The following is an 18140-nucleotide window of genomic DNA, read 5'->3' on the forward strand; positions in this document are numbered from 1 at the left end:
TCCCTCCAGCAGCTTCTGTTTAACATGAGAATGTTTGCCAGGGAGCAGATACAGAGGGATACAGAGAGGAGAAATGAGGCAGGGGAGACATGAAAAGCATAAAGAGGGGGAATAAAGAAGGGATAAAAGAATGTACAGTATCTCCTCCTCAAGCGAAAAAGTTCAAAAATATCAAAGAAATTAAGAGACAGGAGAGTAAGGCAAAGAGACAGGCGGTATTACAGAAGTCATCTTTTATTGCCACGTAAGAAAGTCGTATATAGAACAATGGTGATATACTGTCAGATGGCAAATCAACAACAAAGGAAGAACAAAAATATCCCTGTCATCCCTCCCCGAAAGAAACAGACAAATTCATAGCAACACTATGGTAATATATTTCTCGGACAAAACGTCTGCTATATCTCTTTTTCTAACGATATCTGAATAGTACCAAAATACAGCTTTTTCCATAACTGAATCTCACAAATCATAGAGTCAGTAAACAGTAGAAGGACAATGGGGGCATCACGGTGCATATCATAAGCTACTGTGCAAACAATAGCAGGAGATGGGCTCTACCATAGAAAATATGCTTTACTAGTCACGCATAAATGCAGTGTGGGGGGGAGCAATATGTATCATATACACATATGCATAAATACCACAAACTGGTCTCCACATCAAAAATAGAAAATTGGTTTCATATCATTTTATATGTAATGCATGATTAACACCAAAATGAGTTAATCAATGAGTTGTTCTATAAAAGGATATGCTTCCTAATGGATAGTAGTCAGGTCACAAATAGCTTATTGATTCTTCAATTCTTCCCATCTCTGGATCAATGCAGAGGTTAATAACCGTTTTCTTTTTCACATCTACCGTGATTGATATCATTCTGTTTTATTCTAACAGTAATATATCTAATATAGCTTTATGATCAAAATCATACATATAAAGCACACCAAAAGAGCAAACTCCTTTTTTGAAAAAAACCAAACAGATGTTGAGCATTACTGGACAACAAATACTGCATCCCTTCTGTCTGTGTGTGTGTGTGTGTGTGTGTGTGCATATTTAGACAGCTCTTTATCAGTGAAAACATTGCGCATAAAGACTGATGCTATACAAAGTCGTAAACATAGCTGACGAGAACCCTTTGATAATATAGATGTGCTGTGTTGATGCTGCTTTTCATAGGCTGGGATCTCAGCAAAAAAAAAAAAAAAAAAAAGCAACGGAGAAGGATAGAAAAAGGAAAGAAATGGAGAGAAATCTGGTAAAAATGTTACTTGTGTTTGAGCCCTTTAGTGTTGTCCCCATTTTACTGTACATGTTCCTCCCACTGATCATTATCAACTCTTTCTTTCCTGTAATGAAAATGTACTTGAGTGTACTGCATTTCATCCGTTGCGATTAAAGTAAAAACACTTTCTTTTCTTCCTCCCGCATCAAGAAATGAATATATACAAGCTGCTGTATAGTCCTGATTCATACCAACATCAAGAACAGCCCATACTAATTCACATTTTTAGCTTGAACTGGACAAAGAGTGTAAAGAAAAAAAACTGAGCCTAACAGGAGCTGGCAGATAACATGTTCCAGTGTGTGTGTGTTAACTAATGGCTGGTCTGTCTCGAGGAATCATTGATTGATTTGGGAATGTGCTAAGCCGCTGAATTAATGATCAATACAAGTCTTTAACAATACTGCAACAACATGAAATCACTGGACAGTACAGTGTTTGTCTGTGTTTGTGTGTGAGCCAACAGTCATCTTTGATTCACAGTTTTTTTTCTTCTTCCCCAAACGGAGCTGTTAGCACTCATGCCACGCTACGCTAACACTTTGCAATATCAATAATTCAGAGCTTCCTCGCTATCTAGTGTTGACATAAAGTCCCTTTTCTGTCTTTGTGTGCCACTGTGGACTGAGTCCCTATTGCAGCGACAAAGTTTTTCCCCCCACACGTCTCTTCATTTCTGTGATTAAAGACCACAGTGAGAACTGGTAAACCTCCCTCAGGCCACTGGTCCCAGTACAGCTCTGTTTCTGCCTCTTATTGAAAATTCCGTGAAGATATTCCTCGGTGTGGTTTTCTCCTGACGGCAGGCTGCTGTACTGAGCAAGAGAGCTGGATTTTTGTCTAATGGGGTTGCTCACTCTCTCTTTCCTTCAGCAAACCCAGAGAGAGGAAGCTGTAACACAATCTGTCTTTTCATATCCCAGTCACACGTCCCACAACTGTTTCTCTCAGTCACCTGCCTCCTCCTGTCTCTCAGTGAAGATTGTGTGGGCGGGCAGGAGTATAAACTTTCTTACTACTTCGTTTTGACACTTCTAGTACTCATTAATGTGTACTTTGTAAGTGGGTAGATGGTTGAGTTAAGTTTGCCAGGTGTTAGCCTATCAATCTTGTTAGAAAGATATTTCATTAAAGTCAAAATCACTCTTAGCTTTTCTGTCGCTCTCCCTGTTTGCTTTTCTTTGCAAACTTAATTTGACAAGACTCAGAAGAAGAGCTCTTGAGGGAATAGCTCAACGGATGCTATGCTGCTCTAAAATGTGGAATGATTGGCTCAGGAAATGCAGGAAAAAAAGTTTGGTTGCAGGGATTGTGGTACACATTGGTGATGTTACGCGTGGAAAGTTTGTGAGGGATCATTGTTGCTGAGCTAGCAACTCGTATTGGTTGATTTGGACACCTGGGCAAAGATGGCTGCTAAAAAGAAATAGTTACCAATGGGTGTACGGAAGTATTTAGACATCATACTCCAGTCAGCTACTGTAGCTTGTACTGCTAAAGCTTGTGTTTCTACCACTGGAACTTGATCCATGAAAAGTATCTAAAGTTGATCTATTAGCGTGTTCCCATTCAACTTTGCTAAACGTTGATTAGCGCTGTGTTTTTGATGGATCACTGTTGGGTCTTTGTAAATAGTACAAACAAAGAGAGGTCTTGACCTGCTCTTTTTGTAAAGTATCTTGAGATAACAATTTAATTGGCACTATGTGAAATTGAAAAGGTGTGTGAACTGTTTAATCAGTAAAAACAAATATGGCGTTATTAAGTCTAGGTCTTAAGGCCAAAGCATATTCAGTAAAAACCCATAACTTTTAGCTGCACGGTCGACTGGCTTGATTTTTGTTCTTGCCTCTGTTGCTGATCATTATTCCAGTTAACCCACTGAACCCTCTGACCTGCGTCTAGTTCCCATCGTAAAGCCAATTGCCCATCCACTTGTAATTTACTTTCTTTTCAGGCAGAAGAAAAGAAGATGATGACAGGAAGTGCACCTACAGGGACCTCAATGGTTTTACCCAAAGAGTTCGCCCTGTGTGGCTATCACTGAACTTCTAATTCATTTGGCAGTTTGTATGGAAGGTATTAAGACACCAAGAGGTAAAGTGATTAATGACATTGTACTTTAACTACAAAGTAGCCCACAGGTCGAGTTGATTAACTTGATGGTTTTGCAAAAGAGCAGGTCACACCACAAAGTAGGACTGGAAATATTTCCAATTTTCTTTGCAAAATGTGGATGTTTGGCATAATGATACCGGCCAGGAACATGCTATAAATATTCTATCCTAATAGCTCTATATATTTTTTTTTTATTTCTGCCTCTATTGTCCTATTCACAGGCTTACACATCATGAATCTAAGCATTATTGAAGGTGGAAAGAAGTCATAAGTTAGCAAGGATGCTTGATAAATGGACAATAAAAGCATAATAAATCAATTCTTCAAGTCTTCTACAAAGTTACTGTATAGCTCATTTTCACCATTCATGTTGTCAGTCTGTGAAACCTATAGAGTAGCTTCCCGTGTTTTGCAGCCAAGAAAAAAGTATCTCTGAATTCTCGTTTTTATCAAGTTTAGCAGCAAGCCGTTTAGCACACTCTGCAGACTTAAAGTTGGATTACTCCAACATACATTTACCTCATGATCTAAAACGTTGCCCATGGCTAGTATGGGGATCCAGCATTATACATCTTAAAACGGGAATCCGCATAACAGGTCAACTTTAAACCAGAAACAGCGTTATTAAGCCCAATGGTTTCCTACATTATTGATTTGGTGGCTGGCTATCGGTCAACAGCGCCAGAATTGATCTTTAGAGGAACAATGTCCATGCATTTTCTGATAACATGGAGCAACTCCACAAATCTCTCAACCACGAGAATTAGAATGAATGTATTTTGGAGTGAATCTTAAAGTTTAAAGGGATGTTATGACCAAGCTGTTGCAACATGGCCGTCCTTATGTTCCAATGATGATACCCTGTCAATGCTTATTTAAGCTGTTCTACTGAACTGTAGTAAAACATCAGTTGTTGACATATGATAAAACCATTAAAAACTAGAAGCTACTGAACCTTAAGTTGAAACAATAGAAACTCTAACAAGGTAAAGTGTTCTGAAAGACAAAAACAAACCTCTCTGGTCTATGAATTTGTCCTTCAATTTACAAAAGCACTCCGAACTGAGCCAGTAAAATGTAGACGTATGCTCATTTACCTCTTTCCTTAGAATTGATTTAAAGTCACTTATCAGCCACTGAATGTACTGAGTGCATTATTTGATCAACCAGTATGAATAAAAATGACATTTTATCATCAAAATGTGTTGTCAAAATGTAGAAAAACAAGAATCTCACTGAATGTCTTTCCAATAAATGATGAACATTGTTTCTGAGCGTCTGTTGACTCTGTCTCTGAGCTAGCTTTGTTAGCCTGCAGACCACCTGTGTCCTTTTGTCTCTGCTGGGGCATTTTTTGTCTGAGTGACTCGTCTGATGAAAAATGTCAGACATGAATGCCTTCTGAAGCCACTCATCCATGGCCTTGACCCTGTCAACTGTGACCGGCTCAGCGTTGCCATTTCCTTACTTTCTGCCAGGTTTATTTGGGCTGTTAATGGTGTGAGTGTTTTTATTCCTTTTTGTTTACCAATTGTTCCTCCTGAGCTGCCTGCTTTCCAATTGTTCCAGTGGCTGCTTTTGCAGAGCTGAATGGGCTTTAAGGATGGAGAAGTATAGGGTGGCAAGGAGGGGTTCATATTTCCACATTTTCGCTTTTGCAGGATTAAGTGAACTGGTTCCGATAATGCACATCCTGAGGAAACATTGACCTGCTTCTCAACTCTGATAGAAACAAAACCACCAGCTGTCAAAAAATAAATACAGGAAGGAGATAAAAAAAAAAAGAAAAAAAACATTTGCAGAAGGATTTCATCGGACGCAAAGAGGTTTATGGGATTGTGAACTCCATTTATATATAATTCACTTTGTTTGCTTTTGTTGTTTTTTTTTTACTTCCTCAGAGGAAATCATTGTATGCAAAAGTTGGATCACACACACACAAACGTAGAAAAAGTTATAAAGAGTGAAATGTGCGCAGTGTTCAAGAGGACACAAATTGGTACAAAATTGCAAACGGAATGACATTTTTTGGCACACGGAATCAATCACTATTTCCTGCTAGAACAAATGCAAAGAGGGAAACCAATCATGCCTTTCCAAGGTGGGGGTGAATTATTATTATTCACTGTCTCATCATGACTGCACTCCACGATCAAAGAACAGATTCATCACAGTCCCCGTTTTGTTTCCCACAGATATTTAGGCTCTGAAGGTCTTCCATACGGGTATGGAGGGAGCGAAGAAGAAGAAGAAAACAAAAAAAGAGAAAGGAAGTGAAGTAAAGATGAAAAGAAAGGCTATGTATATCTTTATATATAAAAAGCATAATGTCAGTTTTCGCTACAAAGGGCCAAGGTCTGGAGTTTCACAGTCTTTCATGTACAACAGGCGAAGTAACAGTACTGTCTCTTTGTCTCCCTGCTGTGATGACACCTGCCGCTCGGCACTGTTGGAGCAGAGGGAAAGCAGAGTCCAACCCTGTAGTGTGTTTTGTGTGTGTGTTTGTGTGTGTTTGTACTAGCTGTGGGTGTATAGGTGACACATTCTAACGCTCTGATGACTTCTTAAATCCTGATCCGTGTCTTCAGTTTGGTCTCACGTTTCCAGTCGTGTGACCCTGAAGGCAGCAGGGGATCCACAGCGTGAGGCAGCTCCTGCTGACCCCTCTTGTCTTACGCTCAACTGGCTTATTTGTTTCATCTTTTGATTTAGATACTGCATTTTTTTTCACCCGCCGTTCTTTTGCACCTTACATCTGCGTACAGTCTGGTTACACCTGAACTGAGTACAGCTCTGCAGGGGTTTCTAGTAACATGTGTCACACTAGAATCTAGTGTCTTTGTCTAGACACAGATAGTCCTGTACACATCTTCCTCTTATATTTACATGCTCTGAAATGGACCGCTTGTCTTTCTTGTTCTGTATTTGCAAATGTCCTTAAAATCATTATTTCTAAGTGTGATACAACCCATTTCCTGTTTGGCCTCTGCTGCACACAATTTTTGCAACACATAATTGGACTTACACTAATGCGAAATGCTACTCTGATTAACACCCAGAGATGATTTACACAGTCTAATCATAATCTGTCCTCACTGTATCCTTGGTGCACTCACATTTTTATTTTAATGTTGCTAAACATTGTCTGATCACAGCCTGATTACATAAGAACGCATCCTAATAGCAAGTGTGAGGACAGTCCTAGAGGTGGAAGCAGCACTTTAGATAACAAGGTCGAAAACTGTGGCTGCAGCTGCTAATAAGTCTCACATCATTACACAACGAGCAAGTAGGCTCTGAGCAGCCCTTAGAAGATGTGGCCTATTTGTCAGACTTAAGGATTTATTTTTATGTTTCAGTCATGTAACCCAGATAGTTTTTATTTTTTCTGCTGGTTGTGATGTTTTTTTTTTTAGATTGAGTACAGTGATCTAATCAAGCCTAGTTTCTTTTGGCAGTATACTCTACATCTGCTTAAAAAGTGTTTTATTTTTATTCCTGTTACACCGACTTTCACAGTAGTTTCTTGCTCTTGTCTAGAACAAGATAAGGTTAACATCTTATGCAATATTCTGTGCATACATAATAGCAGAGGCTTACATTTGGTCCATTCTATGAAATAAGTTAAGTATATAGTTTGTTAATTTTACATGTACTTTACAGTATCTGTGCTTCTATATTACTCTAAAACTATTTGTTGTATAAAAACTGTAATTTAGTCAGATCTTGAGAAACCTTTTTGAGGGCACACCCTCATTTTCAAAAACTATATTTCATTCAAGAAGTCATTTTTTTTCCACGTTAGGTATGATCAAAGCTATTCTGACGATGTCTCCATCTACTGGTGTTAAATTTTTGTCCATTTTATGTATTCATTCATAAAATTCATACTTGTCCAATATTTTGTTACCTGGCAAAACCTAGGGCGACTCCAAGAAGTTGCTGTTCCTGAACAACTATGACAGAATCAGGCTAGTTTTTTTCCTCCTTTTTTCAGTTTTTGTGCTAAGCTAAATGACTTCTGGTTCCGACTTAACATTCAACAAGAGGTATCAATCCTCTCATCGAACTCTTGGCAAGAAGAATAGCATCTTTTTTTCAAACCATTGAACTGTTAAAAGCCTCATGTAAATCGTTTTCTAATCTAAAAGTATTTCAATTTCCCAAACCCTATGATTGAATAGAAAAAATGGGAATTCTTAGTTAGCTGCCATTTACAATAGCTAAAACTTCCCAGGTGTTTTATTTGAGTGTTTTAGAGTTTGCGATCGTCTAGTTTGACTTATAGAAATTGTGGAAATACTGAAGCTATTTCAGGCATCCCTAACTTTATTCTAAAATTATTGGTATGGTACCCCTCTCTAAAAACACATAGTCAAACCCTGTCGTGTGAGTTTTCTAGAGTTTATGTTTCAGTGTGTTTTTGTGTTTGTATGAAAAGAGGTGTCTGCATGTGGATGAATTTAAATAGATTTGTGAGTATGAGGATCATGCGCCGAGGGTCCTCTGCTAGCTGCGTTATCATCCAGATGCTGCCTCCCTGCCTCCTTGTCCATCCTCTGAGCCAGCTGTCACCACACAGATGAGATCAGAAGAGAACAATGCCAGTGTGACAGCCTCCATTCTCTGTGCTGGAGCCATGTGAAAAGAAAGGGCGACCTTCAGCTTCAGCTGCAAAGCTTATGAAGGCGCTTCTGAATCGTCGCAGTACAAAGCCCTGCAGGTCTACAGTCCAACACTCAGCGCCCTCATCATGTGTGTCTGTTTCAAAGCCCTCAGGAGATTAAGGGCTGTAATCATAAGGGAATGGTATATCTTCCAAACAATCCAACGCTTTGATGATCACAGCTCTTGTTGCAAGATTAGTCGAGTGACTTGCTGCGTTGTCTTCCCTATGATACTTTACATTTGATCCCTTGTATTGCTTCTCAGGTTGGGTTCGTAAAAGCAAATCCATTTTATTAGTAGCAGTTTCCCACTTCATCTGTGTGTAGTTGCCCTGTTATGCTCAAGTATTGTTACCATAACTGGGTCGATATTAGCTGTGAGAAAACACTCTAATATCCCCAAAAGTGTACAGACATACGGCTCTGTGGGCTCCTTGAAGTTATGGTTACTGATGCCGTCAACATAGATGCCATCCTTAATAACATGGGTCTGTTCAGTGATTTGATTGGTGAACTCTGTGAAACGAGGACCACTCAGACACTGTGTCGCTGCCCCACAACATTCACCAGTATACCAATGAGCCACACAAACACACACATTGATCTGCATCTTTGACCACCGAAGGAGTTGTGTCTCAACTCAGAGATTACTTGTGCCACCCCTCCTCATGCATCCATTTCCCCTTTTTTCTCCCTTTATTCCTCTCTCTCACACAGTCACCTCTGTCTTGCTGTTGGTAACAAAGTAGGGCTGTGTGGGGAGGAAGTGTTGGCTGTGGCTTTGGACTCTGGTGCCATGAAGCTGGTTGGGCTCCAGCACAGTGCACTGAGGCCTCTTGTGCCCGTAAGTCTTCCTTCGGCCTACTGTCTCAGTCCCATCCCAACCCTTTAGCCCTAGCCCCATACCATGACCGGTCGCGATTGTGTTGGAGCTGTACGCCAATGGGCGACCCATTGTAGCCGAGCTTGCGCCAATGGGGGCGTTGGCCGTCCTGGAGATACCCAGGGATGTGCCACCTGGCATAGTCCCCGCCATGTGAGCCAGGGAGGTAGCTCCATGTCCTGGCGGCTTGCTACTGTGGCCATGAGTGTGAGTGTAAGTGTGAGAGCTGTGAGAGCTATGGGAGCTGTGGGCAATGTGGCCATGGCTGCCTTTGTGTTTCTGGCCATTCAACTTGAGTCCTCCTCCTCCTCCTCCCCCTCCCCCTCCACCAGCTAAGTGCCGTTCTGATGGCAAAGTTGAGACCCTGGGCATCTCAGTGACATAGGTGGCCACTGGCTCAGGAGTCAGTGGACCAAGGGAGGTCATTGGGGTCATGGAGGACATTGGAGTAAGGGATGTCATGTGACTCATAGAGGTCATGGGTGTCATGGATGTCATGTGACTCATAGAGGTCATGGGAGTCATGGAGGTCATCGGAGTCATGGAGGTCATCTGATGCATGGAAGTCATGGGAGTCATGGAGGTCATGGGTGTCATCGAGGTCATAGGTATCATGGATGTCATTGGTGTCATGGAGGACATCTGAGTGATGGTGGGGTTCATGGGGTTTGAGGTCATTGGGTTAGAAGCCATGTTTGAAGTCATCTGTGGAGCCATTAATGGCATGTTGCCCATGGTGGGTCTTGAGTTGCCCATGGGCTGGAGAGGAAGCCCGCCCTTGGTTGGCAGCTCCACCATCAGCCGACGCTTGTAGATTTCACCGTTGTACTTGGCAGCTGGCAGAAAACACAGAGAGAGAAAAAAATCAAGGAAAAATGTTTAGTGGAAAAGAAAGAGCTGCTAAAACATGCAGCTTTAATCTTGGGATAAATGTTTTGATATCTAAATGAGTTTTTTTTTCTTTTTAGACTGTCAGATATGAAAGAAAAATACAGCTATTCTGATTCCCTGCTGTGACACAGAGACAAAAATGTATTGTGTATTGTAAAGACTGACTCATAAAACACTAGGACAGGCACATTTGAGTGTTTGCACGCACATACACACTCGCTCACAAACATACACAGGCAGAAGTTTGGATAGAATACATCCCATCCATTTTTTACTCCCACTATCTGCAAAAGTCATACAACCAACAAATAAACTTTGACTTTGCCAGTCACGTCAGCATGTCCTTATCTACTGTTACTGACCACACAGAGTGTCAGGGCTACTGTAAACGCCTGCATGAAGTGGCTGGTTGGGCGGCCGGGGGAGTTAAATCAAAAGGAAAGGCCAGAATGTCTTTTTCACCTCTTCCTTCTTTATAGCACAAGTCCAAATAAACCATCACATTTTTGTGAGGTGGGAAGGTGTTCAATATGATATCTGAGAGAAAGATGTGAGAACACTCACTATAATTGCCATGTTTCCAACATGGCACATGTTTTTTCCACTGTTGATTTTTATTTTAGAAAATCAAGAATACACTGGTGACTGCCATTTTGTAGAGAGTAAATTAAGGATAGACAAACACATCAAGGAGAACAATGACTGTTTGGTCAAAGAAGTCCATCCGACATGTGTATACAACAGTGACTAGTAAGGGATTTAAAATGAGTGATCAACCTCAGAGCTCCATGATATACAGTGTCCAGAGAGTGTAAGCTTTTAGATGAGGCATGCATGTCTAAAACATCAATGTAGTCAAGCACAGACATAAAAGTGGGAGCAATTAGTCTCTTCTTACATTGAAAAGTAAGGCAAGATTTGATTCTCAAATTGAAAACCAGTTTCAGCTTTTACCTTTTCACCAGCTGCTGAATGGGAGTTGAAATAGAAAGATGCTACTTTGAAAAAGATATGGATTGATAGTGTGTAAGGGTTTTTCAATCTTCTAAAGATCCATTAGGGTAGGTTTATTGGTTCACATGACCCTTTCCCAATTTAACACATCCAAGTGGAACCGCCGATGAGCCCTATAGCTGGGTGGGTTGGGTTACAACTCAAAGTGAGCTTTTAAAAGTCTGGTCTCTAATGTGTCTCACAAAGGTAACAAGGGTAAACATAAATAGGCTTGAAATGGTAATAACATGTAGTTTGCAAACATGTACATGGGCTACCTCGGAAGCTATAAGTTCCAAAATCGACTTTCCCCCAGTACAAACTATATAGACTCTGCATGATTGTGTTGGTTGGAGCAGTAAGTGAATGACACAGATCTAGATATGGAACTTTTTTAAGGTACACTTTCATGACATTATACCCTTGAACAAGTTAGCCTCATGGCTTATCAAATTGTCATCCCAAGAGTATTTATTACATGGCTGTGCTGAATACTTGATTCTGATTGGTGGTCTTCAGACCATACTCAAAGTGCCTTTACACCACATATCCCACCTACCAATTCACACCCATTCACACACTAGAAGTAACTTATCCCATTCATAAGCAGCAGGAGTATTAAGGCTTAAGGGTCTTGCCAAAGGACAAATCGCTGCTGCAGGAGCTGGGGATCGATCCCCCAACCTTCCAGTTTAGAGACGACCGACTCTACCAACTGAGCCACAGCCCCCATGAATGGTCTGCTATCCTTCAATAGAGCTCCATTGATAAGAAGAAGAAACTATTACTTAGAAAAGCAAATGGTTGCTCAGGACGTAGCGCTTATCACTGACTCTGGAGGACTAACTGTAATCATATCAATCTGCAGGAAGAAGTCCGATTAATTGATTGTCAGTCTGTTTACTGCGGGAAAAGTAGAAACTAGATCAAAACAACAGCACAAAGAGGATAAAATGTAAAAAAAACTTCAAAACTGGCAAATGACTCATAAAGTAAACACATAAGGGAACTTGTACTTGGGGATACGATGTTTAAGGACAGCTCAATGGAAAATAAAATGTCAACAGACAACATTATGCCGAGACAGCTTGTTTTGCTTTAATTTAAGAAATGTTAAGTTTAATCAATCAATCTTTATTGGTAGAGCGCCAATTCATAACAAATGCTATCTTAAAACACTTTACAAAAAGAGCAGGTAAAATACCTTAGGCTTCTCTTTGTTAGATTATCTCCAAAGCCCCAACAATAATCCATCATGAGCACTAAGCAACTTTCAGCAAAGTGTCACAGTGGTAAGACAAAACGTCCTTTTAAAGGCTTTACATGTGATTTTTTGATCCAGCAGATGTCGCCCTTGAGCACCAGCATGAAACCAAAACAACTTGCGGTGCATTGTTGTGTTAGCATGCTATTGCTAGCAATCATTATTATGCTCATATCTTCACACTGCATGTAAATTTACTTGAAATGAACGTGATCTAGAAACGCAGTTAAGCAGTGAGTACAGTATGTTATTCTTCTTTTCTCTAGTCCCTCAATTAAACAACTCTTATTTAAAAGGGGGTAGGAGTAAACAAATTGAAAATATGACTCGGAAAACTCGGAAAACATCACAGATAGTGGGACTCGGGTGTTACATCCATTGTAGACAGTCATTAATCTGTTATTTTCAGAGGATATATTTGATTTCTATTACATTTTCACAAGTGTGAAAAATTGCATATAAAGCCTTTAACGGATCAGAAACCTCGAGCAGAAGCAAGTTCATGTTGAACACTCACCTGCCGAAACTGTGTTGGGCTTGGAAAGTGGGGTTAAGTGAGATACAGAAAGAAGGATAGAGATGATACAGAGCAAAAACAACAACAATGTATAAGATAGATTTACACTGTAGCTACGATGTCAGTAATGATGTTAAAAGTATGTGTAGTATTAGCAGTAACAGCAAAGTCTAGCAGCTCTAAGACTGGCTTTAATATTGATATTTATGATAATAGATGAAAGGCTGATATTAATAGTTGTAGCTCTAAGATTCAAGAAGGTAATGTGATTAAGTTTAAGAAGGCTTCAGAGTGATACTTGCTATGTATGCAGCTCTATCATTTGCTTCTCTTTAGCTCCGCCCTCTGTGCTCACTTCTGGCTCAAAAACACAAGTTAAAGGAAGGCAAACAAAACATTTGGAGAAATTAGTCCACAGAGATTAATGCTATCATGGAGGGGTCTTCTTTTTATGTTTTCAATCATATATAGTATCCACATGAATGGACCCTAAATGACAGCTTCACTTTGCTATATTTACAGTAAGCATCTCATATTTCTGTTTATCTGAGTGTGTGTATATGTGTGTGTATTTCTGTAGCCCTAGAGCAGTCAGGTTTACTTCCTTGCAATAATTCCTCCCTCTGTCAGTCACTGTCACCATGCTACAGTTTCCCTTATCACAGAGAAATGTGACCTTTTTTTCCATTGAATCCGCGTCTACAGACGAGTCATTACTCTGCAGCCCTTGTTGCCTTCACGCCCTTGAAGATAAAGTTAACACACTCGGTGAGTTTGCTTAGCCGCCGTAACTATAAATCTAGTTTATCGCTCTGTGAACGGGGGGAAGAGAACCGAGCAAGAGGCCCTGTGAAGGGATAGCAGAGGGGTTTTATACGCGAGGAGGGGTGTGGAGGCAGAGCAGCGCCTCACCAGCTGAGTCGTTTCAAGACCGCCCCTGGGGATCAAACTTGCTCAGGCGACAGGTGAATCAATCCAGCGGCAGTCAGCTCGACAGTGCACAGATCCAGTGGTGTACGTGAGTGGAAATGGAAAACACCAATGTTACACAGTGTGGGGGCTTCGCATGCCTGTGCCACAGAAAGGCCAACGTCCCACCGAGACTAACACTTATTATGCATCAGGAACTAGAACCACGCAGTGCTTCTCTGAAGTCTCCCAGTGCAAATAACATTAAGACCTTATATCTGTTGGTCTGGTTTTTATTAGGCATTAGGTAATGCAACGGCAAGGTGAAGGAGGGTATAATCGTTTTTTTGGTCTACAAACCATACATTTTCTTTTAAATGTTTATCTGTTGCAGGACAGTAATCTATTCCTTAAATGGTTTTAGTAAGGGGGTCAAATAACAATTTTCATAACATCTAATATTTTACAGCTTCCAAAAATCAACACTCAAAATCTGTTGATATTTCATGATCCGTTTTAAAATGCCCAAAACAGGGGCCTTTATAAAAAGATATACAATTGTAATGTGCCTTTTAAAACATCTTTACCACATTCATATCAACTCACAAAAAGCAACTAGAATGGAGCGACACCTGCAAGCTAGACAAGGCCGACAACTCAACCTGCACTGATTTCACACCTGGAATGTGTCATTCTGCAAAAACGCCAGACAAAAACCGATCCTCCTGAATTGGCGGTCTATTTAAGATATTTGAGCTTTTTAAGATTTCCCGTTTCTACCTCTGCTCTGTCATTGTCAGCTTTGCCCTGCATCAGTACAGCGCTCTTACTTTCAGCCTTACCGTCGCAGCAGAATCCACCAGCAGGCTAACAACCAAAGGGGTTGAAGAATTTATCTCATCACTCCTGAAATTCCTGCCGGTTAAATAAATCTTCGAGGAGTGATGAGCTCGGAGCTTAGACGCAAAACACAAACAATTTTCTGCGGTTGCAATAAACAATTGAAACTATTAAAATGTGAGTAAAATATGAACTGACACTGACTAAAAGGAGGGCATATATTTTTAAAGTCTCTGAAACATGTTCATATTTTCCCACATGTTCTTAAGCATGTCCTTCTGTTGTTCACTTTGAAGAATCTGCCTGGTGAGAAGCGTCCTCTAAGGGAACTGTGACACAGACGCTATAAGAACCCTAAAAATAAACATGTATCCTAAAATGAACATAGAGATAAATATTTTTCCTTTGCGTGGATTATATTGGATCATTGATGTTTTATCCATTCATTGATCAATATATTTAACATTTATTGTTTGAACATTCATAAGTCTTGTTTTCATTTTGGAGTTTTATTGTCAAGTAAAGGATTTCTAGGGTGTACTTTGATAAAGAAAATGTCTAATATAAAGACAATTATCAGACATCCTCTGATATAATCTGAAGCTGCTCCCTGTGATTAATCAACTGCTTACAGTAGCTGACAGTAACATCAGGCAAACAGGCTGAACTAAAGTGGTCTTTTTGAGTTGGGGTGTAAACTGCTTGTGCTTCGTAATAAAAAAAATAAAGTGGCATCTAATGGTCATTTAAGCCATCATGGCATCACTGTACTGGGTATGACAACTTCACTGCTTTGGGCTGGTTTAACACTTTGATTAATCAAAGTTAATTATTTTTGTTTGTGACAGACATTAATGGAATTTGCTGTAACCTCAGCTGCACTTTGTGTTTAATACTTATTAGCAAATATGAGCTTGCTAACTCATCATAAAGGAATTATGAACATGATAAACATTAACACTGCTAAACATTAGCATGTTAGCATTATCATTGTGAGCCATGGTACCATGGTAGCACAAGCAATAAGCTTGAATCCAAACAAATTATCAAAAAAGGACTGCATGTTTCACTTTTGGAACTCATTTGTATCTAAAGTGAATTATATTGGGAATAAATAACAGATGAGGTGTGAGGATATAGGCCTACTGTTCATTTTTAATAACTTCATACTGATGATGATCTTTTGTTTTAAGCTCAGTTTTGGTCTTGAATACAGAACAGGGCAATAAATGCAACTGTGAGGTGGGAGAGTGGGGTCTTAAAGCCTTGGAAGATGCAGTACAGACGCAAGTGTGACTTTAAAATACAGAGCAACTCAGTTCCCAGATACTAAGGGTCTACTTTGTCGTTTTGTCAGAGGCACTGCTTGTCAACAGGCAAGGCAGGCAACTGCTTTTTTTGTGTTAACAGAGCATGTTTGCTGCAGCAGTGGATGGGTGAGCCCTAAAGCCAACTATATTACATTGCAGATTTTCTGTGTAGCAGTCGCTGACTAACAAACTAGCTTAACTAGCTTGATTAAGCAACTGCATGTTCGCTGAAGCAGTGGGTTGATGAGTCATGAAGCCTTGGAAGATGCCGAAAAGAAGGAAGACCGACTTGAAAAGAATCAGCACTTCAGTCCCAAGCTATTGAGGATTTATTTTGCAGTCTCTCAGGTAAATTATAGCAAACTAAACGCTAGCTTAAATAGCTTGACAAAGCATGCCTATGACTGCAGTGGATGGATTTGTGGAATCATCAAGCTTTGTTGACCAAGGAAAATGCTGAACTACCTAATGAACACACTAGCATAACTAGCTTGATTTAGAAGCTGCGTGTCTGCTGCAGCAGTTTGCGGGAGTCCTGAAGCCTTGTTGGCTTTGAAAGATACAGAAAAGCAGTAAGGATGAAAAAAAATGCAGCAATTCAGTCCCAAGTTACTGAAGATCACGTTTGAAGACTATCTGTGTAACACAGGCTAACTAACAAACTAGCTCAGCTAGCTTGATTTAGCAGCTGCATGCCTGCTACAGCAGTGGGTGTGTGGAATCCTTGAGCCTTGTTGGCCCAGAAAGAGGCAAATATAACTTGGTGAAACAGAGCAATCAAGTCCCTAGTTAATGAGGATTTACTTTGCACAATTTGGATAACACTAGCTAACTAACAAACTAGTTGCCTTAATTTAGCAGAGCATACGCATAAACATGAGCCTTAATCGGTCATCAGTACATTTTGGAAAATGCTTTCTGCTCTGAGCTTAGCCACAGGTCTGCATCCAAGGGCCTTTATTAGTTTGTTTTTGCCTTGGTTGCAGTTAGAGTTCGATAAAGTAACCCTATATAGATGCACAGGGGGACAGAGGAGATGGCTATTGATTGACAGAAGTGTGGCTTATCAGCCTGGACACTGGACCATTGGGAAAGTGGCAGAAGCAATTCAAAAGAGGGAGGAAAGAGGCGATTGAATAGGTGTTGGTCTAAGTCCTGGTTCTATTTCTCAAGGGGTGTAACAGGCTGAAAAAAAAACAACAACAAAAAACCAGAAGACTAAAAGGGGAGAAGAAAATTTTCAGGTACACAGAAAGTTGATTTCAAAGAGCGCCACAAATGGAAATTTGGATTTGTTTTCTGTCATTCCATCCTTCTTCTTCTCTCACACCATACACACACATTTCTCACAGCTATTCACAGTAATGGCACATGCCTCCACATATCCTGAGTTTCCACGTGCTGTATATCTCTAGACAGGTTTCCAATCTTTTTATTGGAGCACCTTTGAATACCACTTGTGGAATGGAAAGCTGTCAGTCAAGTGTGAGCCCAAGGGTGAAGGGGTGAGCGGGAGGGGAGTTGGGTGGGGGGCTGCCTTCAATTACAGAAATGGAATCAGATATGGGCCGCTATAAGGGAGGATGGAGATTAGCAGTCCAATGATTCTTTAAGGAGCAATATGGAGCATGATGGATTGAAAAGGTGTGAGGGTGGGGGAGGAGATGGTGGGAGTGGGCAGGGGGAAGACAAAGGAAGGGAAAAAGAAAAGGTGAGGGGAAAATGCATAGGGGAGGGCAGGAGGTGGATAATAAAAGGTGTCGATATGAAATGAGAGGGAGGAAGAAGAAAATGGAAAATGGGGAGAGGTGGGAGGAGAGTAGAGGAGGGGAAGAAAAGACTGAGAGGAAATGAAGAGGGCGGGAAAAACGAGCCGAGACATAAAAGGTTAGGAGAGCAAACGGGGGGAAGGAAAATGGTCTTGGAAAAGTGGTTAAGGGAAGATGAGGGCCATTTTCGATATAAAAATGCAGAGAGGAAGAGGTGGGTTTGACCTGTACTAAAAGGTTTCAGTGTTATTTCTACTCTGCTGCCTGGACCCAATTCAATCACTGCACGGAGAGCCTTCTCTGAACCTAAATGTCCAAATTTACCTCATTGTAACAGAAACTCACTGGTAGCTTTGCACATTTTATACCATCAACTTGAAAATTGCACACTTTGCAGAGCTTCCAACCATTTTTCCAAGCCGACCACTGCTTTTTAGATTGATGTTATTCCCTCCAGGCATATCACGGCTTTCACAACATGTCAGTGCATTATAGAAATAAACGTGCAGAGGCTTAATACAGCCTTGGAATTACAATCGCAGAGAACATTTTGTCCGGTACATTTCAGTGACAGTTATCCTGAGATTTGAGTAGCATTTTGACTTTTTTTTCCCTGTTAACTTGCACATAAAACATTGACATTTGCTAAAATGAACACAGCTACAATTAAAGCCCTCCTTGACTCAAAACA

At 40.5% G+C, this 18140-nt stretch overlaps 1 protein-coding gene across 1 annotated transcript in view; it reads right to left on the minus strand.

Annotated features, from left to right (window-relative positions):
• Positions 1 to 218: 218 nt before the first annotated feature.
• Positions 219 to 18140, minus strand: part of shisa9a (shisa family member 9a) — a 64407-nt gene continuing 46485 nt past the window's right edge. The window contains exon 4 of the mRNA XM_065949799.1: positions 219 to 9792. Within this exon, the coding sequence (XP_065805871.1) occupies positions 8783 to 9792 (1010 nt within the window). The 3' untranslated portion in view covers positions 219 to 8782. The remainder of the gene's footprint in view (positions 9793 to 18140) is intronic.

The sequence above is a fragment of the Labrus bergylta genome, chromosome 21 (genome assembly GCF_963930695.1).
Source record: "Labrus bergylta chromosome 21, fLabBer1.1, whole genome shotgun sequence".
NCBI classification, from domain to species: Eukaryota; Metazoa; Chordata; class Actinopteri; order Labriformes; family Labridae; genus Labrus; species Labrus bergylta.